At 41.4% G+C, this 23909-nt stretch overlaps 1 protein-coding gene across 3 annotated transcripts in view; it reads left to right on the top strand.

Annotated features, from left to right (window-relative positions):
- smg1 (SMG1 nonsense mediated mRNA decay associated PI3K related kinase) overlaps positions 1-23909 on the top strand; it is a 173947-nt gene that overhangs the window by 111046 nt on the left and 38992 nt on the right. For all 3 annotated transcript variants that reach the window (XM_072560185.1, XM_072560184.1, XM_072560186.1), the window contains exons 39-49: positions 1286-1508; positions 3646-3892; positions 5455-5684; positions 7012-7260; positions 12165-12303; positions 12389-12498; positions 12620-12838; positions 18308-18501; positions 21076-21248; positions 22193-22472; positions 23383-23655. In XM_072560185.1, the coding sequence (XP_072416286.1) occupies positions 1286-1508; positions 3646-3892; positions 5455-5684; positions 7012-7260; positions 12165-12303; positions 12389-12498; positions 12620-12838; positions 18308-18501; positions 21076-21248; positions 22193-22472; positions 23383-23655 (2337 nt within the window). The remainder of the gene's footprint in view (positions 1-1285; positions 1509-3645; positions 3893-5454; positions 5685-7011; positions 7261-12164; positions 12304-12388; positions 12499-12619; positions 12839-18307; positions 18502-21075; positions 21249-22192; positions 22473-23382; positions 23656-23909) is intronic.

The following is a 23909-nucleotide window of genomic DNA, read 5'->3' as shown; positions in this document are numbered from 1 at the left end:
CTCATCCACTGATTCAATCAATAAGTACATTGACCTGGACCCAATATACCGACCACTGCAACGGACAGCTGGAACTGACAACCGGAAGCGGCAGATACAAACCACTACAAATGCCGGAGGAAAGATCACAGAAGCGCTTTACAGGAGGCTCCCAAGCACTGAGGATATCACCTAGACAGGGGACGCAACGTTTGCAACACAAATTCCCAGCTCGGCGAACAGAACCACAACATGTTACTGCATTATTAAAGTATTGCTTTGGTCAATTTGGTATTCTTTGTGTCTGAGTTACATCAATAATATGTCAAACTTCTTTCCGGTGGGAATCATTTATGATAATTAATACTGAGAATATATTCCATCATTTATCATCTTTAGTTTTGAAAGCAATCTTATTTGAAGGATATATATTCTTGATGAAGGACTTATGCCTGAAACATAGATTCTCCCACTCCTCGGGTACTGCCTGACCATCTGTGCTTTTCTATCATGAAACACTTCCCTTATTGGAAGGATGTAGATTATCCTAATTTTGTTTATTCATTCAAGGGGTAAGGCTGTTGCTGGCTAGGTCAGCAATTATTACTCATTCCTAATTGCCTAGAGGACAATTAAACAGCAACCACGTTGCTGTGGGTCTGGAGTCACATATAGGCCAGATCAGGTAAGATCCTTTCCCTAAAGAACATTAGTGAGCCAGATGGATTTTTTTTTATTCCCCTGACAGTTGGTAGTGGAGTTGCAGGTGTCATTAGGCTCTTAATTCCAGATGTTTATTAAATTCAAATTCCACCATCTGCCATTGCAGGATTAAAACCCAGGTCCCCAGAACAAGACCTGGGTCTCCGGATCAACAGTCCAGTGATAGTCCCGCTAGGCCATCTTCATCATCCCCCACGCCCCCCCCCCCCCCCCCCATCTCCTGGAATTGTTAATTGGGTGAACCAGGCACATAATAAATCAGTTCAAGAACTGCTTCATATCCTTGTCATTTTCCCCTTATCCTTGCATCAAAAAACTAGTTTATTTGATTTGAGTTGTTTGTTAACCAAAATGTGCAGCTTTATTTGCATACATGAAAATGAAGTGCTTGGAGTTCAGAGAACATTTTTGAAAGTCCTGTTAGATAATTATATGTGACTATTCTTTTGTGTCACCTTTGCAGGTAAAACTGTTAAAACTGTTTTGTTTTCAACCAAGATTTTGGGTGAGCACTTGATGGGCTTTGCAGCATAAAAGCTCTTTTGTTTACGCTGAATCATTTCAGTCTTAACTTCTTTGATAGGGAAGAGAAAATAGCCATTATGAGGGAAAAGCACACAGCTTTGATGAAGCCAGTGGTATTTGCTCTGGAGCATGTGTGCAGCATTACTTCAGCTCAGGCAGAAACTCCTCATGAGAAATGGTTTCAGGACACCTACGGAGAACCAATTAATAATGCTTTGGAAAAACTGAAGACCCCATCAAATCCTGCTAATCCTAGCAACAGTTGGTTGCCATTTAAACAGGTAAGATATTAAAAGCAGAAAGGATTGCACACGCAAGACCATGAGCAAGACTGTTTTATTCAGTTTTTAAATTGGTGGAAGTTATTCTCAGGAAATGTGTGTACAATGGGATGGAATGTGCTGTCAGTGTTCTGTCTAGGTATAGTATTCTAAAGTTAGCTTCAAAGTTGTATTACTTGAGGGCTAGATAGTAATTTTCATGCCATGGCAGGACAGGCTACAGAAGTAAAGAATTAGGAAGCCTAGCCTTTAGGGGTGGGTTGATGGTCGTGCATTTTATGTATTATTGTTTAACCTATGGTTGCATCTCATTTTTAAAATCCTCATCCTTATTTCCAGGTGACTCCTGATGCCTTCCTATTTCTGTAACTTTGTCCATCTCTATAAGCCTTTAACATCTTTGTGCTTTTCCAGTTCTCGTCTCCTTGTATGTTCTTTAATATTACTTCTCCATCCAAATGTAGTGCTTCAGCTGCCTTAGCTCTGAGCTCTTGAGTTCCTTACTGAAATATTTGTGCTTTTATTCTTCATTCTTTATTTTAAGATAACCAATCGCTTTGATTCAACTATTGATTATTTGACTTTATCTCTTTGGATGGTTTCACTAAGTAACTTGCTGTTCACAACTTTGGCTGGCTTACTATGTCAAATGTAAACGCAAGTGGTGGTGTGGGAAAATTGTTGGCAGGAATCCTGAAGGACAGGATTTATGTTATTTGGAAAGACAAAGACTGATTAAGGATAGTCATCATGGCTTTCTGAGTGGGAAATCATGTCTCTCAAACTTGATTGAGTTTCTTGAAGAAGTAACAAAGAGGATTAATGAGGGCAGAGTGGTGGATGTGATCTATATCAACTTCACTAAAGCATTTGACAAGGTCCCTAGTGGTAGACTGTTTAGCAAGTTTAGATTACATGGGATTTAGGGATAACTAGCTGTTTGGATACAGAACTGACTCAAAAGTAGAAGACAGAAGATGGTGGAGGAAATTTACTTTTCAGATTGGATGCCTGTGACCAGGGTGTGCCTTAAGTTTGGTCCACTGCTTTTTTTGTCATTACATAAAATGATGTGGATGTGAACATAGGAGGTATAGTTAGTAAGTTTGCAGATGACACCAAAATTGGGGGTGGAGTGAACAGTGAAGAAGGTTCCCTCCGAGTATAGTGGGATCTTGATCAGAGGGGCCATAGGGCTGAGGAATGGCAGATGGAGTTTAATTAATGGAATGAGGTGCTGTATTTTGGAAAGGCAGATCAGGGCAGGACTTATACACTTAATGGTAAAGTCCTGGGGAGTGTTGCTGAACAAAGAGACCTTTGGAGTGCAGGTTCATAGCTCCTTGAAAGCAGAGTCGCAGGTAGATAGGATAGTGAAGAAGGCGTTTGGTATGCTTTCCTTTATTGGTCAGATCATTTAGAATAGGTATTGGGAGGCCATGTTGTGGCTGTATAGGACAATTGGTTAGGCCACTGTTGGAATATTGCGTTCAATTCTGTCTCCCTGCTTTGGAAGGATGTTGTGAAACTTAAAAGGGTTCAGAAAAGATTTACAAGGCTGTTGCTGGACTGGAAGGTTTGAGCTATAAGGAAAGGCTGAATAGGCTGGGGCTATTTTCCCTGGAGCTTTGGTGGCTGAGTGGTGACCTTACAGAGGTTTATAAAATCGAGGGTTATGGATAGGGTAAATAGCCAAAGTCTTTTTCTCCAGGGTGGGGAATCCAAAACTAGCGGGCATAGGTTTAAGATGAGAGGGGGAAGATTTAAAAGGGACCAAAGGGGCAACTTTTTCATGCAAAGGATAGTGCGTGTACAGAATGAGCTGCCAAAGGAAGTGGTGGAGGCTGGTACAATTTCAACATTTAAAAGTCATCTGGATGGGTACATGAATAGAAAGAGTTTAGAGGGGTATGGCCAAGTGCTGGCAAATGAGAAAAGATTTATTTAGGATATCTGGTCGACATGAAAGAGTTGAACCAAAGTATCTGTTTCTGTGCTGTACATCTCTATGACTCTAAGCGGAAGGTGTTGTCGCTAGTATAAAGCAAGGATTTGAATTTTCTTAGTTTTTAAAGTAAATTAGAAGAAAAACCTTGAGACATGTAAAATATCAAATGTGAACGTTAATACTTTGCAGATAATGCTGAACTTACAGCAGAGAGCTCAGAAGCGTACCAGCTACCTGCTGCACCTGGAGGAGATCAGTCCACGAATGGCTGCAATGTCCAATACTGAAATTGCTTTGCCAGGTGAAATCTCAGCCAGGGATGCAGTCACAATTCAGAGTGTTGGTAATACCATCACAATCCTTCCCACCAAAACCAAACCAAAGAAATTGATGTTCTTGGGCTCTGATGGAAAAAACTACCCATATCTGTTTAAAGGTAAAATGAGAATAGCTGTCCACATTTTATACTAATATTTAACTTTGATTCTTGATGTTGCTGGTCCCTATTAATTATTACTCACTGGTAGCATCCAAATGAAGGAGCAAATATAATTCACTTTTTTTGTACCATCTGATTTGACAGATGTTCTGTCCCAGTGTTACAATGCATGCATAATTTAATTTAAGAAATGACCAATATTTAAGCTATTTTCTGTGGTATAGAAGTTCAGAAAAGTTAATAAATTAAATATGCAGCACAGAAATTAGCCATTCAACCCATCCGATCTATATTGGGGGTTTATACTGTACTCCAGTCACCCATCCTTGTCTGTCATTCTTGGGTGCAGTGCTCTATCGCTGTGGCCTCATATAACTAATTGACTTGCCATCAAATGTGTTTTTTTAAGTTTTTTCATTGGATTGGGGTACTGTTGGCAATGTCAGGATTTGTATCCATAACTGCCCTTAAGGACTGGTGATCTATGTGGGTCTTTGTTTAAGTACAATTGATCATTAGTGATCACCATGTCTGAGATCAGCTTTTAATTCCAGGTTTTATCAATAGCAGTCCACTGAAACTGCTGGGATTTTAATGAATGTCCCCAGAGCATTAGACTAGGCTTCTGGATTAAAAGTCCAGTGACAATATCTCAGTGCTAGTATTTCCCTCATCTCTGCTTTCATCTCAACTACTCCTGTATTTCTTAATTAAAAATCCATTGTTGTCAACCTCAAGTAGTTCATTGAATTTAGGGAGAAAAACAGCAAACTGTTTTCTCTTGCTGCTTAAAACACTTTAAACATATTCTCTATCTCCTCCTTCCCTGCACCTTCCCCACGCATATGCACACGCTCACCCCCTCCTCCACATTTTGCTGAAATACCCTGACTCCTTTCCAATTCATGGTTTGATCAGTTTATGGGATAGTTTTAAAGCAAATTGTTTCTCAAAAATGTTACCGTGCAGGAGGAGGGCATTCAGATTATAAAGTCTGTATTCACTATTTTAAAAACACTATCTGAAGACATCACAGCCTCCAGTAAAAATGTTATGAGCAAATACTAAAAGGGCTGTTATCTTTATTAGTTGTGCTCTTCAGCGTTCTCTCTTTAACTGTATTAGATTAAATGAAAACCAGGAGGACCATTGTCTTGGTTCACTTTTCAATTGTGAATGAACAGAATTAGCTATAGGAGTGTTAGCTCCATGATAGCTGGTTCTAATGGATTTATAAACAAACCTGGTGAAGGAGACGACACTCCCCTTGTTCCTTGACAACAGTAGCTTCTTTTTGAAAGACGTGAGTGGTGGCAAAATATTCTCAAAATCGTTCTCGCAGTAAGTGCTTTCTAGTCATCGGCTCCCACTTCTTTGACAATGTAGATCATATCACTGACTTTACAATTGGGAATTGAATTACAAATTTTATGCAGGGCCAACCTTAGTGAGGTACAGTTGAACATTATGTAGTGTGTATTCTTATGAAAATTATCTTATCAACTTTGCCAGTGTTTAATGTAAGTGACTGGGTTATTCCCCTTTCTTTCTGTTCACAGGGCTGGAAGACTTGCATCTGGATGAACGAATAATGCAGTTTTTGTCAATTGTAAATACCATGTTTATAAAAATCAATCACCAGGAGACTCCTCGCTTCCATGCCAGGCATTACTCTGTAACACCACTGGGTACAAGGTCAGGGCTCATTCAGTGGGTGGATGGTGCCACTCCCCTGTTTGGACTGTACAAGCGTTGGCAACAAAGAGACGCAACTTTACAAGCACAGAAGGTATGCTATAGCTGTTTAGTATTTTCAGATTTAATTCTGGTTTCCAGACTGGAGTGGTGGAGATTCCTGACAATCTTGATAGTAGAAGCCTCGTTTAAAACCATAGAAGTTTACTCATCATATAAGCTAACCCCATTTCTACAGCATCAAATAATATTTGTTTATTTCCCATGTAAGTCTAAGCTTCTTCAAACACAATCAGATGTACACACATTAATGGCTAGCCTTCATTATCCACTCCATTAATCCATATTTTGTTTATCAAAATCTCTTACCTGCACAAGCAGGTGATAGGGGCTGTGTTTCAAAGCTGTCTGGGAGTTAAGACATGCTTACCCTTTGCATCACAGGCCAGTGACATTTCAAAATGGCAGCCTCCTGTACCAATGTGATTTTATATTGGTGCATAAGTTAATCCATGTCTAGAGGGATTTTAAAGGCTTCAAAGGTCACCTTTTGCACTGGCATCTACAGGAACTGTTTGCAAGCTCTGTCTGATATCCCATCAAACTGACTACCTGACCAACTAAATATTTTTCATTAGGAAGCTGCAACCAATGAGCATAAGGGTGATGCCTGAGGGTCAGTGGAAAGTGGGGTTTAGAACGTGTCCAGGGTCTTGCTGGAAACCCACCCCTGATAAGAGAAAGGAGGTGAATGCTTCTTACCCTTCCAGCTCCCCAGCAGTTTAACAGGAGTACATCTTGTTGACTAGTTGATGACTCCAGTCCTGAAGCTTGCTGCTGGCTAGCTGATGTTTTAGTATTCTCCTTCCATCTTTAATTACTTTTGCATTACATCATGGATGCTGTTGATTTTAGAATGTCAATATGGCCCATGCTGGTTTTTCAGGAATCTCATACATGTCCTGATGTGGAGTAGTAAATATTAAAATGGCTGAGAAGGGATTGGGTTGGAGCCGGGTGATAACCTTGTTGAATTTTAACTTTGTTCAAAGCTTTTCTTGCTGAGTAGAATGGGATTCAAAATTGATTCCTTGAGTTTGTGCCACCAGAGTTATGCATTTGCTTTCTCTAAAAGTTTATGTCAATGTAAAGTTTTAACTGTTCAGTTTTCCAGAGTTGAGAGTGTGGCGCTGGAAAAGCGCAGCAAATCGGGAAGCATCAGAGGAGCAGGGGAATTAATGTTTCGGGCATAAGCCATTCCTGATGAAGGGCTTATGCTGGAAATGTTGATTCTTCTGCTTCTCGGATGCTGTCTGACCTGCTATGCTTCTCCAGCACCACACTCTACTCTCTTCTCCAGCATCTGCAGTTCTCACTTTCTCCCTGTTCAGTTTTCCAGAATGGTTTGTTTCTTGTTTCAGAACCAGGATTCTTACCAGGCAACTCAAAACCCTGCACTGGTGCCCCGACCCAGTGAATTGTATTACAGCAAAATTGGACCAGCTTTAAAATCAGTGGGTCTTACTCTTGATGTCTCACGACGTGATTGGCCTTTGAGTGTAATGAGTTCAGTCTTAGAAGAACTAATGGAGTCCACACCTCCGAATCTACTTGCCAAGGAGCTGTGGTGTTCATGTACCACTCCAGATGAATGGTGGAGCGTTACACAGGTATGAGAAAAGTCTTAAAATGAGCTAAAAGGCAACAACTCTGAACTCTTTACCTACATCTAAGCGTTTCCTGTATGAGAAACATTTGGGCAATGATAAATAAAATGCAGCAACACCGACTCATTTAGCATTTGAATACAATTTCATGTGCAAGAAATCAATATTCTATGTATATTTGAATATTGAGTAAGTTGTATCAATATCAGTGATCTAATAGTCTTATGCCTGATTTGCTTCGTCTTCAGAGACCAGCACATTTGGTACATTTATGATAATTTGGTATAATTACTGAAGTTAATTTATTCCCAAGTTTGTATTCAGCCATTTTGGTGTTACAAAATAAGTTTAAATTTGGGTCACTGTCATTCAATGCAGTATCCAGTATCCTGACAGTCATACTTTTGGAAATATCTCCCCTTGGACTGTGCTAAAAGGAAACCATTTTACAGCAGTTCCAAGAGTTTGAAGATGACTCTTCACTGAGGTTTGGATGTCTGAGTCTTGTTGAGATAAAAGGGATAAATCTTTCTTTCTGTTCATAGAATCCCCACAGTGTAGAAACAAGGCCACACTGACCCTCCAAAGAGTAACCCACCCAGACCCGTTCCCCGATCCTATTGTCTTATACTTGCCCCTGACTAATGCACCTAACCTACACAACCCTGAACTCTCTGGGCAGTTTAGCTTGGCCAATTCACCTAACCTGCATATCTTTGGATTGTGGGAGGAAACCCGCACAGACACTGGGTGAAGTTTTAACTCCACACGGACAGGTGCCCGAGGCTGGATTTGAACCTGGGTCCCTGGCACTGTGAGGCAGCAGTGCTAACCACTGAGCCACCGTGCTGCCCTTTCTGATACTTTTAATGAGATTGTTCCACTAGTTCTTGGGTGGTGTAATATATCTTGTATTTTTATTTTGTGTAACAAACTTTTATGTTCTTTTGTTAAAAGGTACACTGACAGCATCTTGAAGGGAGACGGTGGCATTGTGCTGTTATCACTAGGTTATTAATCTGAAACTCTGATGTTCTGGGACCAGGGTTCGAATCCCACTGTGGCAGATGGGGGAGGGAGGATTTTAATCCAAATATAATCTGGAATTAAGAATCTAATAATGACTATAAAACCATTGCCAATTGTTGGAAAAACCTATCTAGTTCACTAATGTTCTTTAGGGAAGGAAACCTGTTGTCCTTATCTGGTCTGCCCTAAGTGTGACTCCAGACCCACAGTAATGTGGTTGACTCTTAATTGCTCTCAGAGCAATTAGGGACGAGTATTAAACACTGGCCCAACCAATAATACCCACATTCCATGAGTGAATTTCAGATAATTGAACTGTACAGTAAAGAGAACAATAAAACTTGTGGTTTAAGGCAGGTTTCTTCCTGGGATCTGATTTGTCCAATAACAGCTATGAAAAAGGTAAAGCAATTGGTGCCCTTGGATTGACTACAGAACTATTTCATCAAAAACAAACAATAATTGAAAATCAGTTTCTGATGAACGGCCTGGTCCTGAGCTCGGCTTGTGCAAATGGCTTAGACCTCTACGCTTGGAAAACATTTTGTGTTTCAGTTAAATTGTTGTAGTAAAAGTCACCAAATTTCCTCAGTATTTATAATCAGCAATTTCTCATCTTGTGATTTTGATGCCATTCTCGAAATTTCACAATTTGGCTGACTCTTTAAATGGATAATACTCAGTTTTCCATGATTTTCTTCTCCTGTTTATTTAGTGAGGATCAACTAGGAAGAAAGGAGCTTACAATTGTATCACACCTTTTGCACCTTCTGGCAATCTGATTTGATTTGGGATGGTTGAGAAGTAAATATTTGGTATGATACTCTGCGACCTTCCTGTGTTTTGAATATTGCCTTGGGGGTGCTTAACACATATATGAACATGTAGATGGGCCTCAGTGTACTGTTCCTTTTAAAAGTTTTCTTAACTGAAATTCCTCACCTTTGGGGTTGATAAAATGTGGAGTTGGAAAAGCACAGCAGGTCAGACAGCGTCAGCGTTTTGGATCAGGGCCCTCCCTCATCCTTGGAACCATTGTCACACCTTTCTATACTCTTTCCACTGCCTCCAAATCCTCCCTAAAGTATGGTGCCCAGAACTGAACACTGCTCTAGCTGAGGCTTAACCAATGCCTTGTATAAGTTCACCAAAACTTCCTTGCCTTGTAATAAAGGCTAGATCAATGTATACTTCAGTAACTGCTCTGTCAACCTGTCCTGCCACCTTTAAAAACAAATGCACGTATGCACCCCTTTGAGTTATACTCTTTATATTGACTCCATGTTCTTCATGTCAGAATGAATTACTTCACGTTTCTCTGCACTGAAGTTCATCTGTCACTGATCTGCCGATTCCACCAACTTGCCCTTCTGATGTTCTATACTATCCTCCTTTTGTGCAGTGCTTCCACGTTTTGTTTCATCTGCACATTCTGAGATTGTACCCTCCTCTCCAAAGTTTAGATAATTCATATACGTGAGGGAAAACAAATGTTGCAACTGACTTTGGGGAACTCCAATACAAACCTTCCCTGTGCTTGAAAAACTCAATCCTGTCATACAGTCAGTTATACAGTGCGGCAAAAGTCCCTTTAGTCCAATTTGGCCACACTGATCAGATATTCTAGATTAATCAAGTCCTGTTTGCCAGCATTTGGCCCATATCCCTCTAAACTCTTTCTGTTCATATACCCATCCAGATGTCTTTTAAATGTTGTAATTGTACCAGCCTCTAACACTTCCTCTGGCAGCTCATTCCATGAATGCACCACCCTCTGTGAGAAAAGGTTGCTCCTTAGGTTTCTCTTAAATTCTTCTCTCTTCACCTTAAGCTGATATTTGGCCACACTGATCAGATATCCTAGATTAATCAAGTCCTGTTTGCCAGCATTTGGCCCATATCCCTCTAAACTCTTCCTGTTCATATACTTTATAAAGCTCTGGTTAGGCCCCATTTGGAGTACTGTGTCCAGTTTTGGTCCCCACACCTCAGGAAGGACATACTGGCACTGGAGCATGTCCAGCGGAGATTCACACGGATGATCCCTGGAATGGTAGGCCTAACACATGAGGAACGGCTGAGGATCTTGGGATTGTATTCATTGGAGTTTAGAAGATTAAGGGGAGACTTAATAGAGACGTACAAAATAATACATGGCTTGGAAAGGGTGGATGCTAGGAAATTGTTTCCGTTAGGTGAGGAGACTAGGACCCGTGGACACAGCCTTAGAATTAGAGGGGGTAAATTCAGAACAGAAATGCGGAGACATTTCTTCAGCCAGAGAGTGGTGGGCCTGTGGAATTCATTGCTGCAGAGTGCAGTGGAGGCCGGGACGCTAAATGTCTTCAAGGCAGAGATTGATAGATTCTTGTTGTCACAAGGAATTAAGGGCTACGGGGAGAATGTGGGTAAGTAGAGTTGAAGTGCCCATCAGCCATGATTGAATGGCGGAGTGGACTCGATGGGCCGAATGACCTTACTTCCACTCCTATGTCTTATGGTCTTATAGTCTTGAATTCCCCTACCTTGGGAAAAAGAACTTGTCTTTTTACCCTAACCATGCCCATCATGATTTTATAAACCTTCAGAAGGTCACCCTTCAGCCTCTGACACTCCTGGGAAAATAGCCCCAGCCTATTCAGCTTCTCCCTATCGCACAAACCATCCAAACCTGTCACGTCCTTGTAAATCTTTTCTGCACCCTTTCAAGTTAACAACATCTTTCCTATAGCAGCCAATCTTGTATCCATGTTGCTGCTACTGTGTGCAGTAATGTAGCTCACAAGAATAATGTGCAGTGTTGTAAAATGTGTTCTGGTCCACTTTCTTCATATCAACAGCATTCCCTGAGCATCCCCTCTGTTAACCCAACAAAAAAAACCCTCCAAGTTAGTTAAACATCTCTCAGGAGATCCATGCTGGTTCCTCTCAGTTAACAGGCGTTTCTCCATGTGACTGTTCTCAAAACAATCATTTGTTTCTCGAAGGTTCACAAGTATCAAAGCTAAACTAACAAGTCTGTAATTATTGGGTTTATTCTATCACTCTTCTGTGAACAAGAGTATAATGTTTGCAATTCTCCAGTTCTTCAGCACCTCCCAAGTCTAGGGAATGTTGAAAGATTATTGTTTGGAACTCTAATTTTCATGCTTGATACTTTGAATATCCTGAATGAATGTCATCTGAACCCAATCCCTTGCCAACATCTAAAGAGAGATAAATGACCAATTACCTCCTTATCAATTTAAAGTTGGCATGGTGGCTCAGTGGTTAACTCTGCTTCTCTCACCCAAGTTCAGTTCCACCCTGTGTTGAGTTTGCCCATTCCCCCTGGGTTTCCTCCCACAGTCTAGGGATGTGCACATTAGGCAGACTGGCCATGCTACATTACTCAGTGTCTAAGGGTGTGTAGGCTAGGTGGGTTGGCCATGGGAAATGCAGGGTAACAGGAATAGGGGGTGCTATTCAGACGTCAGTGTGGGCTTGATGGGCTCTCAATGGCCTGCTTCCATACTGTAGTGATTCCATGATTTTCTCATTCTTATACAGAAATTTTTAAAAAGTTGTCTAATTTTGTTTCACTAAAATGCTAAACTAAGGTATAGGAATTGACTATTTGATCTTGAGCTACCTCGGGCTCAAGAATTCCCTTCCAAAAACCCCTCTGCATCTTGACTCCCCTCTCTTGTAAGGTGCTTCTTTAAAACCTTCACTTCTGACCAAGCTGTATGGTTATGTGATCTAATTTTAATGTGGCTTAGTGTTGAATTTTGTCTGAAAAGCCTCTTGTTGTACTAAATCCATTGTGGAAATTGAGTTTACCCTAAGAGCATAACTTTCTCATTTCTGGTAATGATGTAATACTGTTTTATTTGCAGTCATATGCAAGATCAACTGCAGTTATGTCTATGGTGGGCTATATAATTGGACTTGGTGACAGACACTTGGATAATGTACTAATTGACATGACAACTGGAGAAGTGGTACACATTGACTACAATGTTTGCTTTGAAAAAGGTAAACTGAATAATTTTCTGTAACGCTTATTATTACTTCATCTTTGGGCATAAGGGTGTGATTGTTTTGCTTTAACTACCTTTAGGCAAAAGCCTGAGAGTTCCTGAGAAGGTTCCATTCAGAATGACTCAAAACATTGAAACAGCGCTTGGTATGACTGGAGTCGAAGGATTGTTCAGACTTTCTTGCGAGCAGGTTAGCTGAAAATTCGGGTCCTATAGCATTATACATGCACACATTTATAAATTGATCTTGCCACAAAATAAACTAGTTGCAGGTGCTGTTTTTCACTTTTCTGTTGTTTGTTCCCCTTCAGGTAGTCCAAATAATGCGCCGTGGTCGAGAGACCCTCTTGACCTTGCTGGAAGCTTTTGTATACGATCCGTTGGTGGATTGGACTGCAGGTGGTGAAATTGGATTTGCTGGTGCTGTATATGGTGGAGGTGGTCAACAAGCAGAAAACAAACAAAGCAAGAGGGAGATGGAGCGAGACATTACCCGCAGCCTTTTCTCTTCCAGGGTTGCTGAAATTAAGGTACGAACAGTAAATATTCCACATCAAATATATCTTGAGCTCAAAATGAGGAAATTATTATTGAATTAATAATTTTATTTCAGATGTTTTCATGATTAGACATGAGATATACTGTTCAAATGACCCAGTACTTACATTCAGGAGGCATCCATTTGCCTGACCAGAAAAGAAAATGCAGAGACTCAATATGGCTTAGTCCTGTTAATTTGCCAGGATTTCTTATAGCTGTCAGATGTTGAGTAATAAGAAAGGCCAACACATCTAGACCTGCATCTGGAGTAGGGATATATTAATCATTGAATTCAGGTAGCATGGTGGCCCAGTAGTTAGCACTGCTGCTTCACAGCGCCAGAGACCCGGGTTCGATTCCCATCTCTATGTGGAGTTTGCGTATTCTCCCTGTGTCTGCGTGGGTTTCCTCCGGGTGCTCCAGTTTCCTCCCACAATCCAAAGATGTGCAGGTCAGGTGAATTGGCTATGGGCAATTGCCCCTAGTGTTAGATGCATTAGTCAGGGATAAATATAGGGAAATGAGTTACTCTTTGGAGGGTCAGTGTGGACTTGTTGGGCCAAGTGGCCTGTTTCCACACTAGGGAATCCAGTCTAATTATACCAATGAATTTAATGCAGTATTCCCAGCTTTGAAGGAAGGGCATGATTGGCAACTAAATGTTCCGGGATATAGACGCTTCAGACAGGACGAGGAGGGAAATAAAAGGGCGGGGGTGGGGGAAGGAGTTGCATTGCTAGTCAGGGATGATATCACAGCTGTGCTAAAGGAAGACACTATTGGAGGGCTTGAGCAGTGGGGGATTATGGGTGGAGCTAAGAAATAAGGGTGCAGTTACATTGTTGGGGCCATATTACAGGCCTCCCAACAGTGAGCATGAGGTAGAAGAACAAATAGGTAAACACATTATGGAAAGATGTAGAGGCAACAGAGTAGTGGTGTTGGCAGATTTTAATTTCACCAACATTGACTGGGATGCACTTAGTGTCAGAGGTCTGGATGGGACAGAATTTGTAAGAAGTGTCCAGGAGCAGTATGTCAGTAGTCCGATGAGGGTAAGGGCCATATTGGACCTGGTACTGGGGAACGAGCCAGGACAGGTGGTAGATGTTGCAGTGAGGGATTTCTTTGGGAACAGTGACCACAGTTCTGTAAGTTTTAGAATACTCATAGACAAAGATGAGAGTGGTCCTAAGGGAAGAGTACTAAACTGGACCAAGGCCAATTATATCAAAATTAGGCAGGAGCTGGGAAATGTGGATTAGACACAGCTATTTGAAGGGAAGTCCACATTTGAGATATGGGAGACTTTCAATGATAGGTTGAAGATAGTGCAGGATAGGCATGTCCCTTTGAAAACAAGAGATAGGAAGGTGGATGACAGGACAAATAGTATGACTAGCCAAGAGGCAAAGGGAAGCGTACATAAGGTCCAGGCAGCTAAGAACAGAATGGGCCCTGGAGGAATATCGGGAGAGTAGGACCAGTCTTAAATGAGGAAATCAAGAGAGGTCTTGAAATAGTTTTAGAGAGTAGATTTCAGGAGAATCCGAAAGCATTTTATTCTTTTATAAGAAGCAAGCGGGTAACTAGAGAAAGGATAATGAAGGAAGGCTGTGTGTTGAACCCGAGAGAATGGGTGAGATTCTGAATGAGTACTTTGCATCAGTGTTCACTGAGGAGAGGGGCATGATGAATGTTGAGATTAGAGATAGAAGTTTGCTTTGTCTGGATCACGTTTTCATAAGGGAAGATGTGTTGAGTAGGCTAGAAGTTATGGTGGACAAATCCCTAGGACTGGATGGGATCTATCCCAGGTTGCTGAGGGAGGCTAGAGAGGAAATAGCTGGGGCCCTGACAGATATATTTGTGGCATCCTTAAACAGAGGTGAGGTGCCAGAGGACTGGAGGGTTGCTCACATTGCCCTGTATAAGAAGGGTAGTAGGGATATTCCGGGTAACTACAGACCAGTGAGCCTGACGTCAGTGGTGGGAAAGTTGCTGGAAAAGATACGGAGGGATAAAATCAATTTATATTTGGAGAAGAATGGGCTTATCAGTGATGGGCAACGTGGTTTTGTGGAGGGGAGATAGTGCCTTACCAACGAGGAGTTCTTTGAGGAAGTGACCAAGTTGATAGATGAAGGAAGGGCTGTAGATGTCATAAAGATGGACTTTTAATAAGGTGTTTGATAAGGTTCTCCATGGTAAACTAATAGAGAAAGAGAAGTCACATGGTGTGCAGGGTGTTCTAGCTAGGTGGATAAAGAACTGGTTGAACACCAGGAGACAGAAGTAGTTGAAGAGAATTTTTTGAAATGGAGAAAGGTGACCAATGGTGTTCCACAGGGGTCAGTGTTGGGGCCACTGTTGTTTGTGATATACATAAATGATCTGGAAGAGGGCACTGTTGGTATGATCAGCAAGTTTGCAGATGAGGGATTTCTGGGCCCTGGGCCAGAAGTCCCCTGGGCCTGATTGCATTTATCCTAGGATTCTCTGGGAAGCAAGGGAGGAGATTGCAGAGCCATTGGCCTTGATTTTTGTGTCCTCTTTGTCTACAGGAGCAGTGCCAGAGGACTGGAGGCTAGCAAACGTGGTTCCCTTGTTCAAGAAGGGGAGTAGGGATAATCCTAGTAACTATAGGCCAGTGAGTCTCACTTCTGTTGTGGGCAAAGTCTTAGAGAGAATTGTAAGGGATAGGATTTATGCACATCTGGATAAGAATGATGTGATCAAGGATAGTCAGCATGGTTTTGTGAAGGGCAGGTCGTGCCTCACAAACCTTATTGAATTCTTTGAGAAGGTGACGAAGGAGGTAGATGAGGGGAAAGCGGTAGATGTGGTATATATGGATTTTAGTAAGGCGTTTGATAAGGTCCCCCATGGTAGGCTACTGCAGAAAATACAGAGATATGGCATTGAGGGTGAGTTGGAGGTTTGGATTAGGAATTGGCTCTCTGGAAGAAGACAGAGGGTAGTAGTTGATGGCAAAGGTTCATCTTGGAGTGCTGTCACTAGTGGTGTTCCGCAAGGATCTGTTTTGGGACCATTGCTGTTTGTCATTTTTATAAATGACCTGGAGGAAGGGTTAGAAGGTTGGGTGAGCAAGTTTGCGGATGATACGAAAGTCGGAGGAGTTGTAGACAGTGAGGAAGGATATGGCAGGTTACAGCGGGATATAGAGAAGCTGCAGAGCTGGGCAGAAAGGTGGCAAATGGAGTTCACTGTAGCTAAGTGTGAAGTGATTCACTTTGGTAAGAGTAATAAAAAGATGGATTACTGGGCTAATGGTCGGATACTTGGTAGTGTGGAAGAGCAGAGGGATCTTGGTGTCCATGTACACAGATCTCTGAAAGTTGCCACCCAGGTAAATAGTGCAGTGAAGAAGGCATATGGCGTACTGGCTTTTATTGGTAGAGGAATTGAGTTCCGGAGTCCTGAGGTCATGCTGCAGTTGTATAAGACTCTGGTGCGGCCGCATCTGGAATATTGTGTGCAGTTTTGGTCGCCATACTATAGGAAGGATGTGGAGGCACTGGAACGGGTGCAGAGGAAGTTTACCAGGATGTTGCCTGGTATGGTAGGAAGATCCTATGAGGAAAGGCTGAGGCACTTGGGGTTGTTTTCTTTGGAGAAAAGAAGGTTTAGGGGTGATTTGATAGAGGTGTACAAGATGATTAGGGGGTTAGATAGGGTTGACAGTGAGAACCTTTTTCCACGTATGGAGTCAGCTATTACAAGGGGGCATAGCTTTAAATTAAGGGGGGGTAGATATAGGACTGATGTTAGGGGTAGGTTCTTCACTCAGCGAGTCGTAAGATCATGGAATGCCCTGCCAGTAGCAGTAGTGGACTCTCCCTCTTTATGGGTATTTAAGCGGGCATTGGATAGGTATATGGAGGATAGTGGGTTAGTGTAGGTTAGGTGGGCTTTGATCGGCGCAACATCGAGGGCCGAAGGGCCTGTACTGCGCTGTATTGTTCTATGTTCTATGTTCTATGATATGAGGATTGGTGGAGTAGCAGAAAGCATAAGGTACTGTCAGAGAATACAGGAGAATATAGATAGACTGGAGAGTTGGACGGAACAGTGGCAGTTGGAATTCAATCCAGACAAATGAGGTGATGCATTTTGGGAAGTCTGATTCTAGTGAACTATATAGTAAACGGAAGAACCTTGGGAAAAGTTGATGAGCAGAGAGGTCTGAGAGTGCAGGTCATTCTACCCTGAAGGTTGCTGCATAGGTGGATAGTGTGGTCAAGAAGGCAGATAGTATGCTGTCCTTCATTGTACGGGGTATTGAGTATAAGAGTTAGCAGGTCATGTTAAAATTGTACATGATGGTTTGGCCGCATTTAGAATACGGTGTACAGTTCTGGTCGCCACATTACCAAAAGGATGTGGACGTTTTGGAGAGGGTGCCGAGAAGGTTTAGGAGGATGTTGCCTGGTATGGAAGGTGCTAGCTATGAAGAGAGGTTGAGTAGGTTAGGATTGTTTTAATTAGAAAAAAGGAGATTGAGAGGGGACTTGATTGAGGTTTACAAAATCATGAAGTGTGAAGGATTCACTAATGAGAGGTCATGCTTTCAAGGTAAGAGGTGAAAGGTTTAAGAGGGATACACGCAACAAGTACTTCACACAGAGGGTGGTGGGTGCCTGGAATGTGTTGCCAGCAGAGGTGGTAGAGGCAGGCAGGGTAGATTCATTTAAGATGCGTCTGGACAGATGGATGAGTCAATGGGGAGCAGAGGGATACAGATGCTAAGAAATTGGGCGGCAGGTTTAGACAAGAGGTTTGGATTGGCTTAGGCTTGGAGGGCCGAAGGGCCTGTTCCTATGCTGTAAATTTTCTTTGTTCTTTAGTCTTGGTTGAGGATCTGAACCACAAAAAAGGACCGTTTTTGTAATTATGTGTGAGATGGCCTTGAGAAAGCTGGAAGGTTGTAGGGCTGATTATCCCGACCTGGCTGTTCCACAACTTCCTAATTCTGCAGTAAATGGGAAGCCAAGGAAGTTCACTTCATAACACAGCTGGAGTGAATTCAGACTGAATTATTTGCACATAGATACTGTGGCAATTATTTGACAGTGTAAAGGATGGATAAAAGGTAAAAGAAAATGGCAGAGACTGAACCTGAACCTTAACTGCAATACATTTCCATATCTAAATGTTTAATAGTCAACTGAAGAGCATCTGTTATTGCTGAGGTAGTTAATACAGAAGTAGGAAAAGGCTGCAAATTTGCTTTAATGCTGTCCTGTCTCAACTTTGAGGAGGAACCATGCTCATGAAGCTAAAAGCTTTTGCAATCTTGGATGGTCAAAGTCATGGATTTCAAATAGTTAAAAATTAAATTCAAAAGTGGGCAACTGCTTGAATTTATTTGTGTCTTTAACCGTAAACTGTTTCATTTTCTTAATCTTTTACTTCTCCCCCTCATCCATTACATTAAGGTGACCTGGTTTAAGAACCGAGATGATATGCTGGCAGTCATTCCTAAACTTGATACAAGTCTGGAGGATTATCTCAGTCTCCAGGAGCAGTTAACAAAGGTGGAGAAACTGCAGGGTAAATTGCTAGAGGAAATCGAATTTCTGGAAGGTGCTGCTGATGTTTCTGATCACCCCGCGCTCACATTGGAGCAAAGGTACGCCTCTTTTCAAAACAATATGGATAATTACTTGGCCAATTCTCTCAATTAAAGGATCTTTTTGGTTTGATTTGATGTTCTGAATTTTCCTGAATACAATCTGTATAAAATCTAAACTGCGTCTGCAGTGTGCACATTACATTTACATATGTTTCTGTAATGTTGCCAAATTGTTTACAACTAACATACTAAATTTTAAAACATTTTCACTGATCAGCAAATATGCTGAAAATTGGCTGAAAGATACTAAACTGATTATAGTCACTATTAAGGATAACTCAAAGCTGCTGATAACAAGGTACATCACTCAAATCTGACTTTCTAAAATTTGCTTAATGCTTGAGTAAGCCAAATTATGTTCCAAAAATTAAAAATTATCATCTTGATAGCCTTTCTGGGTAAGAACAATAAAAAGTGAGCTCTTACTGAAACACAACTTTAGAATCTGAGGAAAATATTTCTCATAGTCTTCCCATGTAATTACAAACCATGTAAAATTGGAAAATGCTTTCTTTACTTCAAAGCTTCTCTTCAGAAAGTTTGAGCTGGTCATGTAAAAGAATCCATTCTCTAGTGCAGTAATAGTGTTCCTGCCTCTGGGTCAAGAGGCCTGCCCCCTGGTCGTAATATTTCTGAACAGGTTGATCAGAAAATATATTAAAGAGGAGCTGGGTTCTTCCCCAGTGGGGGTTTGGCCTCTGGACAATCCAGGGGAAAACAATCCAGAAAGGAAAGAGGGGAATGGGTGTGTGTCGTGGTTGTGGGTATGTTTGCCGAGGTGGGAAGTTGATTTGCAGACATTTAATCTCCTGTCAGGTGACATTTTCAGTGCTTTAGAACCTCCTGTGAAGCGCTGCTGTACTGTCTCTTCTGGAAATTATTTGGTTCCGTTTCTGCTGCTTCCAGTTGCCAGTTCCAGTTGTTCATTGTAGTGGCCGATGTATTGGGTCTAGGGCAACGTGTTTGTTGATTGTCCATGGATTGAGTGCCATGCTTCGAGAAATTCTCATGCTGTCCTCTTTTTAGCTTGTCCTATGATTGCTGTGTTGTCCCAGTCGAATTTGTGGTCCTTGTCATTGCGATGTGTGGCTCCTTGGAACAGCTGGTTGTGACATTTAGTGGCTAGTTGGTGTTGGTAGGTGCGGATTGTTAGTTGTCTGCCTGTTTGCCCTATACAATGCTTCATGCAGTCTTTGCATGGAATCTTGTAAATTACGTTAGTCTTACACATGCTGGTCTTTTTGTCCTGGTGAGTGGCTGTCAGTTTATGGGCTGTCATGAGCCTGAGTGGTCAGAGAAGTCTGGCTCAATTCCAAAATGTGTTTTATATAAGGTAGCGTGGCTAGTGAGTTAGGTCATGGCATATCCTCGTCATGGCATATGTTTGTCTATGCTGCAGGTATTTATGCTAAACTATAGATTTACAATAAAATCCTTGTAAATCTGAAAGACTAATTCAACATATGGATGTCTGTCTGTGAAATACTTCAGGTATTATACTGAGTAAGTTGCTGCCCATTCTACATAGGCTGCATAGCTGAGCTCAGTTTTAAAAATACACTGATGTTCAACATTTTTTTTATGCTATAACTCAATAGGTGTCCAGTATCAGAACGGTTATGTTATTGGATTAGTAATCCAGTGTCTTGGGTCAACGATGCAGAGTCATGACTTCAGGTCCTATCATGACAGCTAGAGATTTCAAATTCAATTTATTAAATAAATCTGGGGTAAACAGCAAGCCTCTGCAGTGGTGACTATGAAGCTACCACCTCTGGTTCATTAATTTCCTTTCCAGAAGGAAACCTTGACGTCCTTGCCTATCTGACCTAAACATTACTTCAGCCCCACAGAAATGTGCACTTTAGGGGAAGTGACAGCCTTGTGGTATTATTGCTGTATTGTTAGTCCAGAAACCCAGGTAATTTTCTCGGGACCCAGGTTTGAATCCTGCCGCAGTAGATGGAGTTTAAATTCAATGAAAAAGTCAAGAGTCTTAACGATGACCATGAGTCTGTTGTCAATTGTCAGTGTACCTAGTTCACTAATATCTTTTAGGGAAAGAAAATGCCATCCTTACCTGGTCTGGTCTTTGTGACTCCTGACTCTCTGCAATGTGGTTGATTCTTAACTACTCTCAGGACAATACGGGAAGAGCAATAAACCCTGGCCTGGCCAGCAATGGTTATTTCCTGTGAATGAATAAGCAAAATAACTAACTAAGCCACACACTTAATAATTAATGCTGTAGACTGTACATTCTCAAAATCAATTGATGATGGACAAAAACATTGGCCTTTACACCAATAACTACATCCCATGAACAAACTGGAAACAAAAATGTCCTCTGAATTTTTCATTTTATTTTCTGTTGCTTGTGCAATGTGTTGGATATAAATGATTAAACCTGATGGAAATGAAGCAAAACAATTTGAAGGTAAATACTAATGTTTTGTTCTGGGACTTGGTATTCCCAGGTGGGAGTTGAGGCTCCATCCAGTGGAACGTTCTTGTACCTGCAAAAGGAGTAACATTATCCATATTATAACTGTTCGTTGGTCTTGTATTTAGGTATTCAGAACATACCCAGCTGCAATCTCAACAACTGGCTGTACAGGATGCTATTCAAGTGAAGTTGAATGACTTTGAACAGTGGATTGCACAATATCAGGCTGCCTTTGCAAATCTGGAAGCGACACAGCTTGCAAGTCTGCTTCAGGATATCAGCACTCCACTGGAGCTAGGTAATGACTATTCACTAGCAAAGCTCAACCACTAGGACATGTAGATTTCAAGTGTAAGCTACCTTGTATTGTCAGACTGAAGTTTAGTATCCTATAGAATGCCCAGAATTAATTCAATTAGTGTGATTTTAAACAATATCTTTCACAGGCCTTCTATTTTCATATAAGGAAAAGGGTAAATCTGAAATGTTCTTCAATCAGTTTTTGCTGAGTTTGGTGTTGATGACAAAATTAATATTGCAGTAATCCTACCAGCAATCATGTGGGATTTTGTATGTCGTTAGCTGATATGTTGCATGTGTGTAAATTGGGGCACTTCAAGTTTGTTTCAACACCGATCTAAATCAGTTTCCCTGACAATGTATGGTGTGAACAGACATTTGACTATTATATTTAGTCAGCATTACAAGTTGGTCTTAAATGAAAGGCAAACGAGCAGATTAGAAATTATTTTCATATTTGTTTAAAAGCTTCCTTAGTGAGGAATACCTGAAAAGGGTGGGTTGTCTGCTGAGGAAGGGTTGGTCAGACTAAGCTTTCAGCTGCTGGAATTTACAGGTTACTTAATTGAAATATTTAAAATCCTGAAGGGGCTGAATGGGGGAATCTCTGAAGAATATTTTGTTTTGTGGGAGAATTTTGAATGCGGGATCACTTTCTAAATAAGTGCTCACTAATGAGAATTTTCTCCCACACATTTGGACTCTTTCCCCAAAAAAGGTATATTTAAGATTGACGTTGATAGATTCTCACTAAGGAAGGGAGAAATTTTATCAGGCATAGTCAGAAATGTGGATTAATTGCACCAGCCATAAACTTAGGCTTGCTCTGCCATTCACTAAGAGGCCAAGTGGCCTTTTGCTTTGAATTCATATGTTAATGTACAATATGCTAAAGTGAATGTCTTTCTGGTTTGAACGTTTTCCTTGTTTATTTTCACACAGGTGCTCCAAGCTATGTACCAGCCACAACCTTCCTGCAGAATGCAGGCCAGGCCCACCTGATCAGCCAGTGTGAACAGTTGGAAGGAGAGGTTGGCGCACTGCTGCAACAACGTCGTACTATCTTACGTGGCTGCCTGGAACAACTGCACAGCTACGCTGCTGTGGCTCTGCAGTATCCAAAGGCTGTTTTCCAGAAACACAGGATGGAACAGTGGAAAACATGGATGGAAGAACTAATTTGTGATATGACAGTGGAACACTGCCAGGAACTGTACAGAAAGTGAGTTTTATGCGAATTGTGGGCACAAGTTAATTGGAGATTGAACTGAGCTTCCTTGTAAATTCAACAATCCTGTCCAGTCAATGTGAATACAATTGGCTTTGCTGCATTAGATAATCTGGATTTAAGCGGGATCTTGATTTTGTCATCTAAGTTAATGAAGAAAGTAAGCATGGTGCCCATTTCTTTTCATTGTCTGGTGATCTCTTACATAATATTTAAGAAGGTTAGGTGGAGACAGAGAGATGTGTTTATAAAATCCTAATATTCAAGTTCATAGGCACCTGGGAGATTAGATTCCGTACGGTATGGAAACAGGCCATTTCACCCAACAAGTCGACACCGACCCTCCAAAGAATAAACCATCCAGACCCATTCCCCTACTCTATTTTACCCCTGACTAATGCACTTAACAGCATGGGCAATTTAGCAGGGCCAGTTCACCTGACCACATCTTTAGATTGTGGGAGGAAACCAGAGCCCCCAGAGGAAACCTCCGCAGACACTGGGAGAATGTACAACCTCTGCAGACAGTCGCCTGAGGCTGGAATCGAACCCAGGTCCACAGAGCCACCATGCCGTAGGGAGGACTGGTCATTGGAAGATGCCGAAAGGTAACAGTACCTGGCAAGCTGAGCTCATGTGCAGCCACTCTGGTTTGTTCAGGATTGTGAATAAAGTTGTTCTTGAATGTGCTTGGGTGCACGAGGCATAAACGTACTTGCCAACTAGTTGCTGATGGGAACGATTGGCTCAATTACAAACCTCCAGAAGAAATAGAATTTGATTTGAAGCAAATGTAGTGTAAGCCTCTGCATGTGAGCCAGTAAAGTACAGTATTATTGTATGTAATAGAGGTCAATGGGACCACATCTTTAATATATGCAACATTAACGTGTTTGTTTCCTAGGTATGAGATACAGTATGCCCCTCAGCAACCTCCAACAGTTTGCCAGTTCATAACTGCTACCGAGATGACACTCCAGCATTTTGCTGCAGATGTTAACAGTCGATTAATCAGACAGGTTGAACGTCTGAAGCAGGAATCTGTCACCCTCCCGGTTTGCGAAGAACAATTAAAGGAAATTGAGCGCTGCATAAAGGTTTTTCTTCTTGAAAATGGCGATGAGGGATCCTTGAGTCTTGCTAGTGTCATAATCTCTGCCCTTTGCACATTAACAAGGTATAGTCTGACTGTTATACTGTAGCTCTTAACTGTAACCAACAGAAATAAAAGCTTATTTTAAGAATTGTTATTTTAAAGGAATTTAAGATGAGTTTCCAGGTTGTTTTAATTGCCTTCATTCAACTTCATTGAACGCTACATTTGTCACAATGTTGGTCTTTTTACGAGGTTACTGTGCCCTTGAGTTTTTTTTTCCCAAAGAGGGGGTAATTGGCCAGGCTCCAACTAGGTTGAGTTTGAAAGGTTTATTG

Source organism: Chiloscyllium punctatum, chromosome 40 (assembly GCF_047496795.1).
Source record: "Chiloscyllium punctatum isolate Juve2018m chromosome 40, sChiPun1.3, whole genome shotgun sequence".
NCBI classification, from domain to species: domain Eukaryota; kingdom Metazoa; phylum Chordata; class Chondrichthyes; order Orectolobiformes; family Hemiscylliidae; genus Chiloscyllium; species Chiloscyllium punctatum.
This window is presented reverse-complemented; position numbering and strand designations above follow the sequence as displayed.